The 21,741-nt window shown below is 48.2% G+C and overlaps 1 protein-coding gene across 5 annotated transcripts; it reads left to right on the forward strand.

The window, feature by feature from the left end:
• Nucleotides 1–1,950: 1,950 nt before the first annotated feature.
• On the forward strand, nucleotides 1,951–21,043 carry LOC104678509 (tyrosine-protein phosphatase non-receptor type 18-like). Of its 5 annotated transcripts, XM_030932095.1 has the most exons (16): nucleotides 1,957–2,187; nucleotides 4,434–4,542; nucleotides 4,801–4,877; nucleotides 4,965–5,060; nucleotides 5,175–5,213; nucleotides 14,637–14,705; nucleotides 15,569–15,631; nucleotides 15,852–15,994; nucleotides 16,360–16,426; nucleotides 16,508–16,585; nucleotides 16,675–16,764; nucleotides 16,999–17,087; nucleotides 17,525–17,527; nucleotides 18,036–18,247; nucleotides 18,626–18,700; nucleotides 18,894–20,277. In XM_030932095.1, the coding sequence occupies exons 1-16, from the start codon at nucleotides 2,098–2,100 to the stop codon at nucleotides 18,959–18,961; spliced, it is 1,368 nt and encodes a 455-aa protein (XP_030787955.1). In that variant the 5' UTR covers nucleotides 1,957–2,097; the 3' UTR covers nucleotides 18,962–20,277. The 5 variants fall into 5 exon arrangements, 2 of the variants coding, with proteins under 2 accessions (XP_030787955.1, XP_030787957.1); XR_004057919.1 differs by lacking the exon at nucleotides 17,525–17,527 and having other exon boundaries at nucleotides 1,954–2,187; nucleotides 17,832–18,700; nucleotides 18,894–21,043; XR_004057917.1 differs by lacking the exon at nucleotides 17,525–17,527 and having other exon boundaries at nucleotides 1,951–2,187; nucleotides 16,675–17,087; nucleotides 17,832–18,700; nucleotides 18,894–21,043.
• The last annotated feature ends 698 nt before the right edge of the window (nucleotides 21,044–21,741 follow it).

Genomic DNA, 21,741 nt, shown 5'->3' on the forward strand with positions numbered 1-21,741 from the left:
TTGGGGTCTCTGCAGCAGTGCCAGCTGCTCCCGTTGTGAGAGACTGCCGCCGGCAGTGTGAACAGGAGGGCCACCAGCAGCAGTGAGTCTCATCGCAAGAACACGGCCGTCAGTCCTCCACGAGAGAAAAGCTGGGGTGGGCCAGGGCCTCTGGAAGATGTGGGGTCTTCCTATCCCCCACACCCAGCCTGAGCTGAACAGAGGGCAAACTAAGAGTTTGGATGTTTGGAGAGACATGAGGGATGGTCAGGTGCCAGGAGGACAGGTGGGTTTAACAACAAGGGGGCTTGGAGTGAGGGTGAACACCAGGGCAGGAAGACACTCAAAGCAGCTGGAAGTAGAAATGGCAGACCACAACCTGAGCCACTTAATGTTCACAAGCCACGAGGCAGCATCTGGCTAGTCACTCAGATCCTCTAATAGACAAACCACCAAACACACACACACACACACACACACACACACACACACCCTGGCTGGACAGACTTCCAGATGGACAGGATCCCAGGGAAACACCCAGCGGGACAAACAGACGGATTACTGACAGATGGGAAGACCCTCAGCCAGATATCCAAATAGACCTATGGCCAGAGAGACACCTGAGCCCCCTAGCCAGGCAAAGGTCAGAATCTCTCAAGGACAGGCTCCCTCCCCGAAATGGACAGAGACGTTACCCCAGAGGAGAGAACACACCACCCACCTAGTCAACCAGACCTTCAGCTGGACAACATGCCCTCCACCAGTCAGACAGACCTCAGCCTGTGAGGACAGACCCTCAACAGGATCCCTGCTGCTGGACAGAGATCCTCTAGCCCATAATGACTGCCCTTAATAACCATGTGTGCTCAGGGGCTTAGCCTCCATAACTTTCCCAGCAAATGAACTTATTTTCTGAAAGCTCACTGATGCGTCTGTATTCTACCTCCCTGGCTCTCCATGGCCATCCACAAACCCTCAGTGATTACACTGAGAGTCACTATCGTGCACTGAGCAGAGCTCTCAATGACTTTCCAGACTCTTCTGACCCTTCAGTTACTAACACTTTAAATCCCAGTGGTCCCACGATTACTTTCACTTCTTGTCCCAAGTAGCCACTGGCCTCCCAATGACTGTCATTAATATCCACTGACACCCTCCCATGAACATCCAAGGGACCCCAACTGACTTCCAGTGAATTCCCTATCACCACCATCCTAAATGATTACTATTGACCTCCGACCTCCCTCAGAATGCTCCAAGACCAAACTGATAAATGATGACCATGGATTTCACAGCGACCCCTGCAGACCTCACAATAAATCAAACAGCCCTAGCTGCTGACCCCACAGACGCACTTTGATCCCTCCATCACTTAAGCCAAGGTCAGCAAACCACAGCTTGTAGGCCACACACACACACTAGAATAATTCATGACACATGAAAATTACACGAAATTCTAATTTCTTTGTTCATAAATAGTTTCACTGGGACACAGCCACACTGTAGATTGTCTGCTTTCACGCTGCCACAGCTGAGTTAAGCAGCTGGGGCAGAGATAGCAAAGCCAAAACCACTTCCTACCAGGGCCTTTAGGAAAGTGTGCCTTCAATACTCCGATGGCTCCTAGTGAATTCAATTCACCACCTGACATCCTGCCCCTGTTGACCCTTCAAAGACTCAGGCACACATCCAGGCCCCAATGCTACCTTTCAACCCCTCAACGACCTCCAGCCAGTGTCTGCTGACGCCCCTTCCACTGACACCCCCTCTTAATTCTTCCCACTGGGCGAGAAGGGGACTAACCTAGGCCTGTCCTTGAAGAGACCCAGGTGCCAGTCCGTTCTCTCCAGCCTCCCCTCGGTGATCCTGGAAGCTGGCCGGGCGGCTCCCCTCCAGCTCCGCACACTTTCTGCGGATGGGCGTGAAGGCCGAGCGCCCGGGGTGGGGCTCTGAACACCGTGGCTGGGGCGCCCTGCCCGCCGCTCTGCGCTTCCATTGGCTGCCCAGGCCCGGGCGGGGGCTCCCTCTCCGGCCTCCGCCTCCCGCGGGGTCCACACTCGCAGCGCGGAGCGCGGCGGCCGGGCTGGACCTCGCTGGACCTCGCTGGCCCGCGGCGCCATGAGCCGCAGTCTGGACGCCGCGCGGAGCTTCCTGGAGCGGCTGGAAGCGCGGGGCCGGGAGGGGCCCGTCCTCGCCGGCGAGTTCAGAGTGAGTGGCGCGCCCCGGCCCTGGCCCCGCGGACTTCGGTCCTTCGCCCCCGGCGGGCTCTGCCTTTCTATCTCGGTGTCCCGGGTGTCTCCCCGCCTCGGGGCATCTCTCCGTGTGTCTCTCCCCAGCACTTCTCTGTCGCTCTTGCTGCCTCCGTCTTCACCCTCTGCCCACCGGCCCCGGAGCGCGGCCAGGCCTGGACGGACCGTGCACACCGGGGTCCGCGTCGCGCTACCAGAACAACCCGGCTGCGGGGGGGCGGGCGCCGCAGGGGAGGGGGGGCCCTGCTAGGCTGGACAGCCCCGGCCCCGCCGCTCCTGGCGACCTGACTGTCCCCTGTGACCACAGCAAGGAAGGGGCTGCAGCAGGGCAAGAGGAACGCGGAGGCCGTGGCGTGGTGAGGGTGTGAACGCGGGGCCCGAATCCCCGTGTGGTCCCGGCGGTCTACCTGGCCCCTCTGACCTCGGCTTCTCCCTTGGTGAAATGGGGACATGAATGACCAAAGGATTAAATGGTGCGGGTGAAAAGCGCTTAGCACATAGTGGGCGCGCACTTCGCAGGGGCATTCGTCACTGCCTGTAAAGATTCTAAACGTGGGCCAGGTGCAGTGGCTCACGCCTGTAATCCCAGCACTTTGGGAGGCCGAGGTGGGAGGATCGCTTGAGCTCAGGAGTTCAAGACCAGCCTGGGCAACACAGCGAAACTCCTTCTCTACTAAAAATACAAAAATCAACTTTGCGTGGGCACGCGCCTGTAATCCCAGCTACTAGGGGGCAGAGACAGGGGACTCGCTTGAACCTGGGAGGCAGAAGTTGCAGTGAGCTGAGATGGTGCCCCCTGCACAGCTGAGATGGTGCCACGGCACTCCAGCCTGGGCGACAGAGGGAGACCCCATCTCAAACCAAACCAAACCAAACAAAAAGTCTAAACGTTACAATACGGGTAGTGCAAGCCCAGCGTTAGGAAGGCTCACACAGCATGCTAGGCACTGCACACTACAGTCAATGACCTGTTTAAAGTGTAATAGCTTACATACCAGACATAGAAACATACCTCACAAATGTGTAAACTGATATATGGTGATGCATATCAAGTTTAGCAATAAATGACAAATACATAAAAATAGTATAAATGACCGTTTATACAATAAACATTGTATAACTGCATAAAACAATACAACCAATGAATATAACAAAAATTATAATTGTAAAATGACCAAAGTTACTTGATAACTTCGTAAGTAAATATACAATATGTAACAGATAATTATCAATCTAAGTAATTTACACACATGTAGAAACATTGTATATAAGAAACTAAGAAATGCATAATAAATGTAAAATACATAATTACACAATATAAGAATGTGTGTAACAAACATGAACATAATACCCATGTGATATATGACATCAGGCGACTGGGTGGGTTCTGAACCGTGCACAGCGCCCAGGGCCTCACATGCCGAAGGCTGGGTGGTGAGGGCACCCCTGCTCCCCAAGCCTGCCTCCCGCATGTGCAGGAATCACTGGGCTGTTCTAGGTGCTCCCACTACACAAGGGCATCATGAGGGCTTCGATGACCCAATGGACCAAGTAAAGCACTTAGAATAGTGGCTGGCACACAGCCACTATTCTAAGTGGCATGGGTGTTACTTATTATCATTGAGATTATGAATACCTGATGATGATGGTAATACACGATTCACTAATTATTATTATAATCTCCCAGTAACACAGTGCCTATGGTATCTTGTACATAATATGTCATCCATTATAATGCCTATGCATTGTACGTTCTCTTATGTTTAGTTATATAACCCTTAATATATTTCATCGCAGTTATTGCTTACAGGACAGTGTTACAGATTGAGTGTGCAGGGGGTGGGTGCCGAGAGGTCTGAGTTCAACCCTCACCATGTGACTTCCTGGTTGGGAACTTCCACAAGTCGCTGAACCACGTGGTGCATAAACTTCCCGGCCTGCACAATGGGGGTCTCAATAATAGTACCCATGTCGTAGGAACCTGTGATTATTACAAGCCCTTAGCACAGAGACTGGCACAGAGAAGGTGCTCTGGTCGCTATTTCTGTATCATTATTATTAGGCAGGCCCGGTGCCATCGGGGTCTGCACTCACCTCCCCAGGCCACTGGCTTTGTATCCTGAGCGTGCCTAGGTGGCCCGGGACTCTGACCTGGCTCCTCTCCTGTCTCCTCCCCTCCCCGGCCCACTCATGATGCTCTACCAGGACATCCAGGCCCGCTCGGCCGCCTGGAAGGCTGATGGCATGTGCTCCACCAAGGCCGGCAGTCGGCCAGAGAATGTGAGGAAGATCCGCTACAAAGACGTGCTGCCATGTAAGTCGGGGCTTCGGTAGGGAGCTGGTGCAGCCGCGCACGCACCGCCACTGTCCAGGCATCAGTGTACACTGGAGTCACCCACTGCGCTCTCCTCCCAGAGCCTCACCCTCTGCACTGCTCAGCAGCCCACCAGGGCACCTTGGTGGGATCTCTGCAGGTGTGTGGTCCCCTGCTAGCTTTCAGCCAGGGGGCTGTCAGACCCTCAGTCACCCTATCCTCCCCAAACTCCACGTTTCTCACCTTATCTGCTGACAGATGATCAGACGCGAGTAATCCTCTCCCTGCTCCAGGAAGAGGGACACAGCGACTACATTAATGGCAACTTCATCCGGGTGAGGGTTGGGGTCGCGGAAGGAGATGGACTGGGAGTGGCTGGGGGTGGGCAGCAGAATCTCAGTAGTGAATTCGGCCTTCACCAGGGCGTGGATGGAAGCCTGGCCTACATTGCCACTCAAGGACCCTTGCCTCACACCCTGCTAGACTTCTGGAGACTGGTCTGGGAGTTTGGGGTCAAGGTCAGCACTTGGGGCCAGGGCACAATGGTGGGGTCAACATCTAAGTAACCCCTCGGCGTTTCCCTGGCCCCCTCCCCCAAATCACCTTCCTCTCCCCTGACCCACCTTGTCTAGGTGATCCTGATGGCCTGCCGAGAGATAGAGAACGGGCGGGTAGGTGTCCTCTGCCCCCAGGTTTCATGTCCTCATGCAAGGAGGAGGGAGGAGGGATCTTGCTGGCTTCTCCTTGACCCCAGGACACGAGGGTCCAGCTCTTGGAGTGACCTTACTGTGGCTCTGTGGGAAGCCCCATTGTTCCTCTAAGTTTCTGTTCATCTGTTATTCATCCCCCAGTGTTGGCAACCCCTCTCCTGCTGGGCTTCCCAGCCATTTCACACCTTAGACCATAAGGCCCTATTCTGACTTCTTCCCCTGAAGGCTCTGACCTCTCTTTCCACCTCTCTCCCCCTTGTTCACTCCACTCTAACAACTCTGGTCTCTGCTGTTCCCCACATGTTCCAGGGATGGCTGTGCCTCAGGGCCTGTGCCTTGGCTATTCCTTCAGCCTAGGACATCCTTCCCCATGGCTTGCTCTATCACCTCCTTCAGGTCTTTGCTCAAATGTTAACTCCTCAATGAGACCTTCCTGGGTGGCTCTTCACACCATTTTAAACTCTCAGAACTTCCACTCTCCCTCCTTTGTCCTACTTTTCCTTTTTTCTTCACAGCTCTTGCAAACTCCTAACACACTGGATAATCTACAAATGTATTATGAACATTGTTTATTCTTAAACTCCCTGATTTAGAAGGTAAGATCCATTAAGTCCAGGGATTTTTGTTTTGCCTGTTAACATAAATTTGTTACTAAATAAATAAATGCATGTCAACAATGAAGGCTGAAGGCACATAGCTTCATGTGGTTTCTACATTCTTGCCTGCTCCATGGATGGGGTGAGGGTTCCCTGGGGTAACTAGCTGATGATGGAGCCTGTATGATCTGTAGTGATGTCTCTTTCTCATTCCTGATTTTGGTAATTTGTGTTCTCTCTCTCTGTATTTCTGTTTCATCTATCTTGCTATCTCTTTTTTCATGCTCCTACCTTTTTTTTGTAAACAATGTATTAGAACACAGCCACACTCATTTATTTACGTATTGTCTATGCCTGCTTTTATGCTACATTGGCAGAGTTGAGTAGTTGCAAGGTGAATAAATTATATGGCCTGTAAATTCTAAAGTATTTATCTGACCCTTTATAAAAGTGTCAGCCAATCTTTGGACTAGAGATTTTTTAATTATTTTTTCAAAGAAACTGCTTTGGTTGTATTCATTTGTATTCATTTTCTCTATTGCTTTTTTCATTTTCCACTTTTTTTTTTTTTTTTTTTTTTTTTTTTTTGGAGACAGAGTCTTGCTCTGTTGCCCAGACTGGAGTGCAGTGGTGCAGTCTTAGCTCACTGCAACCTCTGCCTGCCAAGTTCAAGCAGTTCTCCTGCCCCAGACTCCTGAGTAGCTAGGAATACAGGCACATGCTACCATGCCCAACTAATTCATTTTCTACTTTAATTTCAAGTGTACTTGAAAACAACATGTATTCTGCTGTGGTTGGCTGGAGTGTCCCGCAAATACCAATTAGGTCAATTGACAGACTTTTTTGAAAGACACTTTTATATCTTTACTGTGTATTTTATATCTTTACTGATTTATTTTCTCTGAATGTATAGATTGCTTAGAGAAGAGTGTTGAAATTACCAACTGTTGAATACATATCAATTAGGTCAAGTTTCTCAACAGCACTATTCAAGTCTTATTTCTGACAATTTTTTTGGTCTGCTTGTCCTATTATTTCCTGAAAGAGGAATGTTGAAATCTACTGTAATATTCTTTCAGTTTTACTTTTCATGTTTTGAAACTTTATGACTGAGTACATACACATTTAGGATTATGTCTTCCTAATGATTGGATCCCTTTTCTAATATGTAATGACTCTCTTTATTTCTGTTAATATTTTTTTCTGAAGTGTACTTTGATATTAATATAACCATTTAAATTTCTTTCTTTTCTTTCTTTTTTTTTTTTTTTTTCTGGAGATGTAGTTAACCACTTGTTGCCCAGGCTAGAGTGCAATGGCGTGATCTTGGCTCACTGCAACCTCTGCCTCCCAGGTTCAAGCGATTCTCCTGTCTCACCCTCCCAAGTAGCTGGGATTGCAGGTGCCTGCCACCACGCCCAGCTAATTTTTGTATTTTTAGTAGAGATGGGGTTTCACCACGTTGGCCAGGCTGGTCTCAAACACCTGACCTCAGGTGATCCACCTGCCTCAGCCTCGCAAAGTCCTGAGATTACAGGCATGAGCCACCACTCCCTGCCTTAAATTTCTTTAGAGTTTGCATATGTCTTTTCCCATTCTTTTACTTTATATCTATGTTCATCTTTAATTTTTAGTGTGTTTCTTGTAGGTGGTGTATCGTAGGGACTTTTTTTTTTTTTTTTTTTTTTTAAAGAGGGGAATGGTGTGGTGCAATCATAGTTCACTGTAACCTTGAACTCCTGGGCTCAAGTGATCTTCCTAGCTCAGCCTCCCTAAGGAGTTGGGACTACAGGCATACACCACCATGCCTGATTAATTGTTTTTTATTTCTTATAGAGATTAAGTCTCACTGTATAATTCAGGCTGGTCTCGAACTCCTGGCCTCAAGCTGTCCTTCCACTTCAGCTTCCCAAAGTGCTAAGATTACAGGCATGAGCCACTGCATCTAGCCAGGACTTACTTTTAAATCTAATCTGACAGTCTCTGCCTTTAATTGGAATATTTAGCCTTTAATGTAATTATCAATAATGTTGGGTTTAGACCTACCTTTCTGGCTATTTGTTTTCTATTTGCTCTGTTTGTTCTTTTATTCTGTCTTTCAGAGTGAGAATTTTTTATTAATCTATTGCATAGTAATTATTCCCTTATTAGCTATACATCTGTATTTTAAATATTTAGTGGTGGCTTTAGGGTTTACAATATATATCTTTAACTTATAGTCTATAGTCAGATAATATTATACATTTCATGTAAAATGTCAGAACTTTACTGTAGTATATTTCAATTGCCCCTTTTCCATACTTCGTGCTATTGTTACTATATATTTTAGTTCTATATATAAAATATACTCCAAAGTACACTGCTATTGTGTTTGCTTTAGAATATCCTTTTTAAACATCTTTATTGATTGATATACAATTCAGTCATTTAAAGTGTACAGTTCCATCATTTTTCTATATTCCTGAGTTATGCAACTATTACCACAGTAAGTTTTTGAACATTTTCATCATTCCATGAAAAAATCCAGGCCAGGCATGGTGGCTCACGCCTGTAATCCCAGCACTTTGGGAGGCTGAGGCCGGTGGATCACAAGGTCAGGAGATCAAGACCATCCTGGCCAACATAGTGAAACCCTGTCTCTACTAAAAATGCAAAGATTAGCTGGGCGTGGTGGCAGGTGCCTGTAATCCCAGCGACTCAGGAGGCTGAGGCAGGAGAATAGCTTCAACCAGGGAGTTGGAGGTCACAGTGAGCCAAGATCGCCCTACTGCACTGCAGCCTGGCGACAGAGCAAGACTCTTGTTTCTTTTTTTTTTTCTTTTTTTTTTTTGAGACGGAGTCTCGCTCTGTAGCCCAGGCTGGAGTGCAGTGGCCAGATCTCAGCTCACTGCAAGCTCCGCCTCCTGGGTTTACGCCATTCTCCTGCCTCAGCCTTCCCAGTAGCTGGGACTACAGGCACCCGCCACCTCGCCCGGCTAGTTTTTTGTATTTTTTTAGTAGAGACGGGGTTTCACCGTGTTAACCAGGATGGTCTCGATCTCCTGACCTTGTGATCCGCCCCTCTCGGCCTCCCAAAGTGCTGGGATTACAGGCTTGAGCCACCGCGCCCGGCCAAGACTCTTGTTTCTAAAGAAAAAAAAAAAACAATAGATAAATAAATAAGAAAAAAGAAAAATCCTATATCTATTAGCAGTCACTCCCCATTTCCCACCAACCATTACAGCCCTAGACAATCCCTAATCTATTTTTGTCTTTATAGATTGGCTTACTTTGGATATTTCATATAAATGCAATCATATAATATATAGCCTTTTTTTGCCTAGCATTTCTGTTTGTTTGTTTGTTTGTTTTGCTGAAGACTATTCCAATGAATGGATCCATTACATTTTACTTATCAGTTGATAGAATTTGGGTTCTTTCTACTTTTTGGCTATTATGAACAGTGCTGCTATCAACACTGATATACAAGTCTCTGTGTAGATGTGTGTTTTCATGTCTCTTGGGTATTGCTGGGAATTGCTGGGTCATATGGAAACTGTATTTTTAACATTTTGAGGAACTGCCAAACTGTTTTCCACAGTGGCAGCATCATTTGACATTTCCACGGCAATGTTTGAGGGCCCCCATTTCTTCTCCCCGATGCTTGTTACTGTCTTTCTGTTTTTACAGCCATCCTAGGGGATGTGAAGCGTTATGCCATTGTGTCTTTCTTTAAATGATGTGGTAAAATATACATAACATAAAATTTGCCATTTTATAGGTGCTCAGTGAGCAATGTTAAAAATAATTTTGCCATTTAAACAATTTCAAGTGTACAATTCAATTGAATTAGGTACATTCACAATGGATGTAACCATTCCTACTGTCTATTTTCAGAACATGTTCATCACCCCAAACAGAAATTCTGTACTCATTAAACAATAACTCCCCATTTCCCCATTTCCAGGTAGCCTCTATTCTCCTTTCTGTCCCTATGAATTTGCCCATTCTGGGTACCTTGTGCAAGTGGAATCAGGAATATACTAATATACAATACTTGCCCTTTTTTCAAGGTTCATCCATGTTGCAGTGTGTATCAGAATTTCACAGTTTTCAAGGCCAAATAATATTTCATTGTACGTATATATCACATTTTGTTTATCCATTCACCTGTTGGACATCTGGGTTGTTTGTACCTTTTGGCTATTGTAAATAATGCTGCTACAAACATTGGTATACAGGCCGGGCACGGTGGCTTACGCCTGTAATCCCAGCACTTTGGGAGGCCGAGGCAGGTGGATAACGAGGTCAGGAGGTGGAGACCAGCCTGGCTAACATGGTGAAACCCCATCTCTACTAAAAATACAAAAACTTAGCCGGGTGTGGTGGCAGGCACCTGTAGTTCCAGCTACTCGGGAGGCTGAGGCAGGAGAATGGCATGAACCCATGAGGTGGAGCTTGCAGTGAGCTGAGATCGCACCACTGCACTCCTGCCTGGGAGACAAAGCGAGACTCCATCTCAGAAAAAAAAAAAAAATTGGTATACAAGTATCTGTTTGAATCCCTGTTTTCAGTTCCTTGGGTATACACCAAGAGTGGAATTGCTGGATCATGTGATAACTCTATGTTTAACATTTTGTTTTCCACAGTGGCTGTACCATTTCACGTTCCCATCAACAGAGAGAGAGAGAGAGGGAGGGACATGTGTAGTTTAATGACAGGGATATGGTCTGCATTGTTAGACTATCTTCTCTTTGGGAACATCACAGAGTATACTTACACAAACATAGATGGTATATACATTTTTATTTATATATATTTTTTCATATGGAAAACCAAATGTCCCAGCACCATTACTATCAGTCATTTCCCCAACTTAATATGCAATGCCAATATCAAGTGCCATGTGTCAGGTTTCTACATATACTCCATTATAATCTATGGCACCACCATCGTATATGTGATCTGTTGTTAACCAAAACATTGTGTGGCATATGACAATGACATATATGTCACCCTAATGAGTGGGAAGTGGTACCTCATGGTGGTTTTGGTCTTCATGTACTTATTCGTCCATCTGTATATCTTCTCTGGACAGATGTCTATTCAGGTCATTTATTCATTTTAAAATTGGGTTATTTGAGGTTGTCTTTTATTATTAAGTTGTAAGAGTTATTCTGGGTATAAGTCCCTTATCAGTACATGATTTAAAATGTCTTTCCCATTCTGTGGGTTGTCATTTCACTTTCTTGATGGTGTGTTTTGAGGCACAAACATTTTGTGAAATTTTAATTCCAATCTATTGTGTTGCTGTGCTTTTGGTGTATCTAAGAAGCCATCGCCTAATCAGAGGTCATAAAGACTTACTCCTGTTTTTCCTTCTAAGTGTGTTGTAGTTTTCTTGCTTACATTTAGGTGTCAGATTTACTTTGGGTGAACTTTTCTATGTGATGTGAGATAGGGGTCCACATTCACTCTTTTGCATGTGACTATCCAGTTATTCCAGAACCATTTGTTGAAAAGACTATATGCTTTGCCCATTGAATGGTCTTGGCCCCTGTGTTGAAAATTAATTGGCCATAAATATAAGGGTTTATTTCTAAACTCTCAATTTTATTAAGTTGATTGATGTGTTTATCTTTGTGCCAGTATAACATAGCTTTGATTATTATACCTTTGTAGAAGTTCTGAAATCAGGAAGTATGAGTCTTCCAAATTTGTTCTTTTTTCAAGATTGTTTTGGCTATTTTGGGTAGGTCCCTTGCCATGCAGAAGAGTTAAACATAGCAAGCATAACTGTTTATGCTTTGAAAGGCCTTCCTGTACACTCTTGGGTGGCCTCTAGAAACCTAGCTTTCTGATAACTGTGCTCACTATGCCTAAACTGTTAATACAAACAATATGCTTTATGCAGAACACCTGTTCTCCTGCTGGTAGTCTGACATTTTGGTACAGCCTAGGCAGAGTGTGCCTACATGCTGTGCAGAAGGTGCCCCAATAAAAATCCTGAGCACTGAATTTCTAATGAACTTCATTATAAAAGACCGTTGGGTTTTGTCAAATTTTGTTCTTCACATCCATTCAGATGATCATTTGCTTTGTATTCTACTAATATGGTGTATGACATTGACTTTCATACGTTGAACCAATCTTACATTCCTGGGATTAACCCCATTTAGTCATGGTGTTTAACACTTTGCTAGTATTTCGTTGAGAATTTTTGTTTCTGTGTTTGTGAGATATTGGTTAGTAGTTTTCTTTTCTTGTGATGTCTTTGGTTTTGGTGGTAGCATAATACTTGCCTCACACAATATGTTGGGAAATGGTTCCTCTCAGTTTTTTTGCAAGAGTTTGTGAAGGGCTGGTATAAATTCCTCTTTGATAAAATTCACTAGGTTATTTTTTCAAAGATGTTTAAAATGACAGAAATATCTTTTACATTTAGTCCCTAATTTTTCTCCCTACTCTGCTACTTTGTGTGGATCTGTATTTCCATTTGTATCATGTTCCTTTTGTATGCAGAGCTTACTTATTCTATTTATTTAAGAGTTAGGGTCTCACTCTCACACAGGCTGGAATGCAGCATGCAGTCACTACTCACTGCAGCCTCAAACTCCTGGGCTTAAGCCATCTTCCCACTTCAGCCTGCCAAGTAGTTGGGAGTACAGGTGTGCCACCACACTCAGCTAATTAAAAAAAAAATTTTTGTTTTAGATACAGGCTAGTTATGTTGCCAACACACCTAGCTAATTTAATTTTTTTTTTTTTTTTTAAGATACAGGCTGTGTTGCTCAGGCTGGTGTTGAAGTGCCCATAAGCAATCCTCCTGCCTTAGCCTCTCAAATAGCTGGGATTACAGGCAGCAGCCACTGTCTATAAGTATCTGAAGAGCTTACGCTAATATTTCTCAGAGTGCAAATTTGTTTGTGATGAATTCCCTCAGCTTTTGTCTGAAAAGGTTTTCAGCATTTTTTGGATATTATACCATTGACTTGCAGTTTCTGACAAAATGTTGCTATAATTCTGAACTTTGTTCCTCAGTATGTGATGTGCCTTTATGTGCATAATGCTTTTATGATTTTCTCTTCTGGGGCCGGGTGCAGTGGCTCATGACTGTAATCCCAGCACTTTGGGAGGCCAAGGCGGGTGGATCACTTGACGTCAGGAGCTGAGACCAGCCTGGTCAACCTGATGAAATCCCGTCTCTACTAAAAATATTTTTAAAAAGTTGGGTGTGGTGGTGTGTGTCTGTAATCCCAGCAACTGGGGAGCCTGAGGCAGGAGAATCGCTTGAACCCAGGAGATGGAGGTTGCAGTGAGCCAAGATTGCGCCACTGCACTCCAAGCCTGGGTGACAGAGCAAGTGTCTCAAAAAAAAAAAAAATCTTCTTTTTCAGTAATTTGATCATGATCTGCCTTGGTGTGACTTTCTTTAGGTTTATTCTCCCTCTGATTCATGGACTTTCTTGAATTTGTGGATTCATAGTTTCATCGAATTTGGGAAAATTTTCACCTATTATTTCTTCACATAAATTTCTGTTATCCCCCCTTTCTCCTTTCCTTCTGGACTCCATGTGCACATACAATAGACTGTCTGGTATATTTCTACAGAGAACTGATTCTCTTCATTTTTTTCATTTCATTTTGAATTATTTATATGGCTATGTTTTTATGTCTATTGATCTTTTCTTCTAGTGTCTACTCTGCTATTAGTGGATTTTTCATTTCATACATCTTATTCTTCTTCTTTATAAATTCCATTCAGGTATTTTTTCTATCTTTCATTCCACTCTGCAGCATGTTCATGTTTTCCTTTTCATCTTTGAGTATATTTGTACTAGCTCTTTTAAGAGTTTTCACTTCTTTCCTGAACTGTCATTTCTGGACCCTTTCCTACTGACTGATTTTTCTCCTGGTTATGGGTCACAATTTCCTGCTTCTTTGTATATCCAGTACAATTTTATTGGATGCTTGATATTTTGAATTTTGCACAGGTAAGTGTTGGATTGTTTTCTTTAGAGTGTTTTGCCTTTTTAGGAACTTTTGGATGCTGATCAAGTAGCCTCTGTTCTAGAATTAATTTAGCCATACTTCTAATGTGTGGGCATTCTGGGTTCCCTACTAAATGCCCCTTATAGTTGATAATGCCTCTACACTCTAGCTAGAAGGAATGTGAATTCTGTCTCATAGTGAGCGCAAGGAAATGTTCATCATACAGATCCCTACTATTCTTTCATGGGAAGTTATTCTTGCCTGGCCTCATAGGGTTTCATGCTGTATATATTCAGATTATTCAACCAAAGAATCAAGGAGGGGACTTCTATGCAAGTTTTTCTTTTATTTGCATAGCTCTGTTCCTTGCAGGACTCAGCCCTGCAAATTCTAGCTGCCTTGGCCTCCTTGAGCCATGGTCTCTGGCTCAGCTCTGTGGGATCATTAGACGCATGTCTTACAGCCTGGTGACACTTCCATGCAATAAGCCAGGGTGGTCTGTTCAGTGACCACAGTACTGCAACGCCTGGCAACCAGTGTCTGAAAATAGCGGCTCATGTATTTTGTCCAGTTTCTAGTTGCTTACAGCGGGAGGGTATCCTGGACTGTATTTCCCCTGCATGGTCAGCAGCGCACCTCCATTGAGTCTGCATGTGTTTAATCTGATGGCTCTGTTGGCTGGCCTCTGTTATAGGTTGTAAGTATAGCTGCCTGTGCTTAAACCACGAGCACTTGGGGTGTCTTGTGGCAGGATTGAGCTAGCTCTAAAGCTGACTCCCTCTTCCCACTCCCTGCCTTTTGTCCCTTACCTTTGCAGAAAAGGTGTGAGCGGTACTGGGCCCAGGAGCAGGAGCCAGTGCAGACTGGGATTTTCTGCATCACTCTGGTGAGCTGTGGGAGGTTTCAAGGAAGATTCCCAGGGTGGAAAGGCTTTGGGTTGGGCCTAAAAGGATGAATGATTTAACCCACAGTCCACTCACACTGCAGGAAACCCTCTGGTGTTAGCCTGCAGATAGTTAGCACTTAATATAGGGATAGCCTTTGCTTTTTTATTTTGGCTACAATCACAGTTATCTCTGTCATGTAAATGTGTCTGGTAAGGTTCTTGGAAGTCTTCTCTTACCATTTCAAAAGAGCTTGGGGGAACTCTCAAGTCATACATAACCGTTAGTACTTAATAAATACAATAAAAGTTTCAGTTTAGAAAATAATCTCTTTTCACTGCAAAAGGGCTTGTGTTTTTATAGTAGTTCCTCTTTTTCTCCTGTGTCAAATGTTTCCTTAATGAAAGCTTTGGGGAAGTTTGGGCTATATGATTTTTTTTTTTTTGAAACGGATTCTTGCTCTGTTACCCAGGTTGGATTGCAGTGGCGCAATCTCTGCTCACTGCAAGCTCTGCCGCCTCCCAGGTTCACACCATTCTCCTGTCTCAGCCTCCCGAGTAGCTGGGACTACAGGCGCCGCCACCTCGCCCGGCTAGTTTGTTTGTATTTTTAGTAGAGACGGGGTTTCACCGTGTTAGCCAGGATGGTCTCGATCTCCTGACCTCGTGATCCGCCCGCCTTGGCCTCCCAAAGTGTTGGGATTACAGGTGTGAGCCACCGCCCCCGGCCGGGCTATGTGAATTTTTAAAATGTTTTCTGTATTTGATTTTTTAATCAGGAATGCTTTGCTTTCTATAAATGTCTTTTGGTACCTGTGATCTTTCTTCTCCTCCCTCTTCTTACTTGCCCCACCCCCCTTACTCAGATAAAGGAGAAGTGGCTGAATGAGGACATCATGCTGAGGACCCTCAAGGTCACATTCCAGAAGGTACTGTGACAAGGAAGGAGGAGGCAAAGGGGCTCCTGAAAGGGGAGAGATTTCCTCCCCTGTAAAAATTGGCATCATACTAGTACCCACCTCCTCAGTTATTCTCTGGTAGATATAAATGGAAGATGCCTAGAAGTGGGCCTGGTGTATAGTAGGTACCCAATTAATGCTTTTTTTTTTTTTTTTCTAAGTCTTTTGCTCATCTTTTTCTGTGTTTCAGGAGTCCCGTTCTGTGTCCCAGCTACAGTATATGTCCTGGCCAGACCGTGGGGTCCCCAGCAGTCCTGACCACATGCTTGCCATGGTGGAGGAAGCCCGTTGCCTCCAGGGATCTGGCCCTGAACCCCTCTGTGTCCACTGCAGGTTCTGGAAATGGGCTTCAGGAGGGTCTGGTGAGGCAGAGGGGACAGGGCAGGGAGGGGAGTGCAGGGCATGGGGCTAGTCTTGTCGTCTGAGTGCCTATTTTGAGAAACCTTGCTCGCCTCCATGGACTGTAATTGTGAGCACTTACTCAGCATAGACTCAGCTGGGGAATAAGCACACAGCTGCTGCTCAACAAAATGTAAGTGATTAAAAAGGTTTTCCTTGCTCAGATATAATCTGGAGATTCTGGGAATCAAGAGGCTCCGCAAGGGATCCATTAGGACCCTCATCCCCATCCCCAAATGCCCTGTCTAAAAGGGGTTGTGGTCAGGACCTGACCAGGCATGCTCTGATTCTCTTGTCAGTGCGGGCTGTGGGCGAACAGGTGTCCTGTGCACCGTGGATTACGTGAGGCAGCTGCTCCTGACCCAGGTACGATGCAGGCATCCTGTGTGTGCAGTGTGCTGCCCATGACCTCGTGTCCTGCTCAAGTGCCTTGTCTGTCTGCCCCAGATGATCCCACCTGACTTCAGCCTCTTTGATGTGGTCCTTGAGATGAGGAAGCAGCGGCCTGCGGCCGTGCAGACAGAGGTGAACGCTGGGTCTCCTAATCTTCAGGGACAGTGGCCCGCTGCTGTCATTCCCTGCCTTCCCTTCCTGATGGTCCCTCACCCCAACAGGAGCAGTACAGGTTCCTGTACCACACGGTGGCCCAGATGTTCTGCTCCATGATCCAGAATGCCAGCCTCCACTACCAGAACATCAAAGAGGTACAGAGGCCCCTTTCCCACTCTCCTGTCCACCATCAGCACCCTCAGAGACCAGGACCCCAAGCAGGGTCCAGCCCCCGGGACTCCTGGGAGCAGGCACTGCCTATGACATCCACCTGTGCCCTCCTCCGGGCATCCTTATCAGGCTCTCCCGTCTCAAGCTTTCTCCCAGAGCCCCGTGAGAGGCCTGGCCAGCTTCCTCCCTCAGGAGCCTCCCCTCCTGTTTTTCCTCAGAATTGTGCCCCACTCTACGACGATGCCCTCTTCCTCCGGACTCCCCAGGCACTTCTCGCCATACCCCGCCCACCAGGAGGGGTCCTCAGGTACCCGGCTCCATTCCCACATTCTTCCCTACCCAATTTCTCAGGCTAACCCCTTCCTCATCCTTGGAACACCAGTCCGTTCCTTGTTCACTTCGCCAAGTGCTCTCTGGCCCTTTCTTTAAATTGAGCCCTGGGAACCCACTCCAAGATGATTCATTCATCACAGTGGTCCCCTTGCCTCTGCCTCTAAGGCTTGCTCTGTCTTCTGAGTTAGGCCTTTCCTGGATCCTCCAGTGAAACCTTAATTCAGGTAGCTCACGCCTGTAATCCCAGCACTCACGGAGGCCAAGGAGGGTGGATCACTTGAGGCCAGTTGGAGACCAGCCTGGTTAACATGGTGAAACCCTGTCTCTACTAGAAACACAAAAATTAGCCAGGCGTGCTGGCGGGAGCCTATAATCCCAGCTACTTCGGAGGCTGAGGCAGGAGAGTCCCAGAAGGTGGAGGTTGCAGTAAACGGAGATTGCACCACAGCAGTCCAGCCTGGGCGACGGAGCTGGATCCTGTCTCAAAAAGCAACAAAAAACAATTCAGCAAATAATTCTAGACGCTGCCCTCTTGTCAGGCTGCACGTTGAGTGCTGCGGGCATGGGATTGGGCCGCCTTCGCACGGAGACTTAAGGCTCTTGTCCTCGCGGCCATCCTTTCCTGTCCTCTATGCCACTTCCGCATTCTTGTATTCAGTAGACACTGACACAGAAATGCCACCCCTCAAACCAACACTCTGCTCCAATTACCTTTCAGGCCGACCCCGTTCCTCCTTCATCCACCTAACGTGCAGGGCGCTAGGGACACAGAAGCGAGGCCCGCACCCAGGGAGCCCTCCCTCCCGTCTAGCGCACCGCCTCGACGGGAAGGAAGCCCGTGGTTTGCGCACTGAGCAGCCTTCCCACTCCCGCCCTGCCCAGCACCGCCGTTTCACTTCCTCCCGGCCCTCCCTGCCTGCAGTATCTCGGTGCACGGGTCCCCGGGCCACGCCATGGCTGACACCTACGCGGTGGTGCAGAAGCGCGGGGCTCCAGCGGGCGCCGGGCCGGGGACGGAGACCGGGACGGTGGCGCGCAGCGCGGAGGAGGTGCCGCTCTACAGCCAGGTGACGCCGCGCGCCCAGCGGCCCGGGGCGCACGCGGAAGACGTGCGGGGCACGGTGCCTGGCCGCGGTGAGTCGAGGCTTGCTCCTTCTCAGGGAACCATCCTGCTGTGGTCCGCAAGGCCCCGGGGGCCGGGAACACCCCCAGCCCCCATGCTAACCTGGCCACGCCCCGACGCTGAGGTCGCGGCGTCCCTGGCCACGCCCCGGAAGCGCCCCCTGGCGGTCGCGGTCCCGGTCCCGGGGCAGAGTTCCGGGCGACACTAGCTTGCTTGTCTCGGCCGCGCCCAAAGGCTCGAGGCCACGTTCGGGGTGTGCGCCTTCTCCCGCCAGGCGCCCTCGGCCCTCCTCTTCGGGCCTCGGGGGAAGCATCCCCGCCAGGGGTGAGGTCTTGGGACTCCCTGGGGCTTCCGGAGCTGACTTGTGGCGGGGGGTCTCCTGCCCTCAGTTCCTGCTGACCAAAGTCCTGCAGCATCTGGAGCCTACGAGGACGTGGCGGGTGGAGCTCAGACTGGTGGGCTAGGTAAGTCAAGGAAAGCCTGGGTTGCTGGGATTTTGCGGCTTTGAGTGAACCCCAGGAGTCTGGGGTTGAGGGATGGGGCATGGAGCTCAGTCCTGTGGATGTCCTGGAGGCAGGGGGATGGCCTTCTTCGTGTTTGCCAGCCTCTGCACACCGCAGCTTCTTCCTGAGACCCACGGTACCCTTCCTCTCCCAGGTTTCAACCTGCGCATTGGGAGGCCGAAGGGGCCGCGGGACCCCCCTGCTGAGTGGACCCGGGTGTGAGTCTGCGCCAGCTCCTGCCTGTTGCCTCGTGTGAGCTCGGACTGCTGATGTCCCGGCGCTGCTGAGCGCCGTGTGCAGAATGGAAACAGTGCGCCTGAATCAAAATAAAAGTTCCTCAGGGTGGGAAATGTAGGGGCTTTGCCCCAGTGACTGTAGAATTCAAGTCTTGAGGCTGGAGGAGGTAGGTTTGGTATAATGGCTGGTGAGGCTACACGGAGCAGATTCAAGAAAGAAGATCGGGAAGGGGCCTGGCCCCTGAGTTACCAAGGGAAGAATGGACAGATGAGCTTCCAGAGACTGCTGTCCTCACCACATAACGCACTGGTCCATCCTCAGCACCTGAGCCTGCCTCACTTGAACACTCAGGGGACCACACAGAGAAATGGATGGACCCCTCGCCATCCAGGCAGACCGATAAAAAGACCTCCAGATAGGCAGACAGACGGATGGATCACCAACCTGGACAGACAGCCAAACCTTCAGAGATACAGTCCGCAGGTGGACAAAGGGACCCCCAGCCGGAGAGACCACCAAACAGAGCCCCCGAAAGACAGACATCTCTGCCAGCTGGACAGCCAGGTGGACCCCTAAGTTAGACAGATGTAAACAGATCCTCAGCTGAACAGACACACAGACTTCTCAGCCCTACCCCCATCCCCCAGGTGGGCTGGCTGGCTGAAAAGACCTTCTGGCCAGACAGACTCCTAACCAACCAGATGGACTGTCAGACAGACATCAGCCACATGGAATCCTGACATCCCAGCCAGCCGGCCAGACTCTCATCTTGATGGGTGAACCCCAGTTGGTTGGTCAGATGTGATCCTCCAGATTGACAGAGAAGTCCCCCAAATGAGTACATATCTCCAGCTATTCAGACAGATGGACCTCCAGCAATTCAGGCCCTATCTAGACCCCAGCCAAACAGACCCCCAACCAGACTGACCCCTTGCTGTTCACACAGCCTCCCGAGTAGCTGGGACTACAGGTCTAATTTTTTTTTTTTTTTTTTTTTTTTTTTTTTTTTTTTTTTAGAGATGAGTTTGCCATGTTGCCCAGGCTAGTCTCGAACTCCTGAGCTAAAGCAATCCTCCTGCCTTAGCCTCCCAAAGTGCTGAGATTATAGGTGTGAGCCACCAGGCTCAGCCCTGTAAGATTTGAAACACTTTAAATGGCCCACAGTAGGGTTCCTGCTAGGATAAAACATTAAGCAGCTGTTAAAAAAAAAAAAAAAAAAAAAAACCCGCCTCTGTGCACTGGTGTGGACAAATCTCCAAGTCACTGCAAAATGGAAAAATAAAAGATGCTCTTTCCTGGAACCTCAAGGGTCCCGCCCCTCTCACCTTCAGGTCTCTGGACCTCTGACTGACACTGTGCCTGCCCAGGTCCCTGTCTGTACCGCCACAGTGCCCTGGGTCCCACGTACACCCCTGTCCTGCCCTTCTCTGGGTGAGGGCTGGCCTTCCCCTGCCTCTGCCTGGCTGCATCTTTGGTCGATCTCAAGTGCCTTGGCATGAATTCCACTCCTGCAGCCTTTAATCAGGGAATGATGGGGGATGTGTTCATACCCCCACCCCACCCCTTGGCCGGGTGATGCTGAGATGTGGATTTTTAACAGTTCCCAGACTTTTCCAGGAGGCTTGGGTTTGGGTGCCCACAGTGGGAGGTGGTGTGATACCTTCGCTGGCTGCCTTTCTTTCCTGTTCTCTGTGCCCCTACTTCCCACTCTAGAACTGCCCCGTTTCTCTGTTTTCGTGAAAGAGCTGGCCCTGTGCTGCCTCCCACTCTCCCAATGCCCCTGCCTCTCCTGTGAGCCTGCTGCTGGTGAGGTCGGTGCTGACCTGTGTGTTGCTGGATAATGAGTCATTTATCTCTGGAGGAGAGGAAAGGCAGGTCCTCCACAGCCCTGATAAAATCTTCAAGTCTTCCAGTTTCAGGTCCTTCTCCTGGGATGCAAACCTACTGCCTGCCCAGGTGGCATGGTCCACATCCCCTCTTCTTGGGAATAGGGGCATGGGAAAGTGACTGAAGATACTGTTCTGGCTGCTGTGTTCACTGTGAGTAACAAATTGTCCATTTCTCCGATTCAGAGGTCTGTTTTTTGTTTGTTTGTTTGTTTTTCCCCCAAGATGAAGTCTTGCTCTGTCGCCCAGGCTGGAGTGCAGTGGCGTAATCTTGGCTCACTGCAACCTGTCTCCGCCTCCCAGGTTCAAGCAATTCTCCTGCCTCAGCCTCTCGAGTAGCTGGGATTAAACGCATGCACCACTATGCCCAGCCAATTTTTGTATTTTTAGTAGAGATGGGGGTTTCACCATGTTGGCCAGGATGGTCTCGAACTCCTGACCTCGTGATCTACCCGCCCCTGCCTCATGAAGTGCTGGAATTACTGGTGTGAGTCACTGCGGCCGGCCTTGGTCTGGTGTTTTGTATACATGTGCATGTGATGTGGAGCTGTGCAGGCCATCTTGTCAGCGTGCGAGGAGGGTTCAGTCTCTGAGCCTTCTTGGTTTCTGACTTCAGACCCAGTAGCCTCCCTCCTGGCCCAGCATGGCAAGCACAGTTTCCACTTAGACATTTGCCCTGGTTATTCTCTCTGCCTTAGATACGTTTCTCCCAGATTCTGCCTCTAATATATTTGAACATTTACCTCTTAATATTGTTTTGTTTCCTATTGTCTCTCCTGACAAGAATGTAAGCTGCATGAGGGCAGGAGTGTTTGTTTGCTTTGTGGCTACTGTCCCAGCTCCTAGAACAGCGCTGACACATAGGAAGCGTGCAGGCTG

This window comes from Rhinopithecus roxellana, chromosome 6 (genome assembly GCF_007565055.1).
Source record: "Rhinopithecus roxellana isolate Shanxi Qingling chromosome 6, ASM756505v1, whole genome shotgun sequence".
In the NCBI taxonomy this organism is placed as follows: domain Eukaryota; kingdom Metazoa; phylum Chordata; class Mammalia; order Primates; family Cercopithecidae; genus Rhinopithecus; species Rhinopithecus roxellana.

What these genes read in the sequence shown, in the direction of transcription:
- LOC104678509 (XM_030932095.1), top strand. Translation starts at nt 2,098, where the DNA reads ATGAGCCGCAGTCTGGACGCCGCGCGGAGCTTCCTGGAGCGGCTGGAA. An exon ending in GGGCACGGTGCCTGGCCGCG is followed by an intron (nt 18,248 to 18,625) that starts GTGAGTCGAGGC and finishes TCCTGCCCTCAG; the next exon opens with TTCCTGCTGACCAAAGTCCT. An exon ending in AGCTCAGACTGGTGGGCTAG is followed by an intron (nt 18,701 to 18,893) that starts GTAAGTCAAGGA and finishes TTCCTCTCCCAG; the next exon opens with GTTTCAACCTGCGCATTGGG.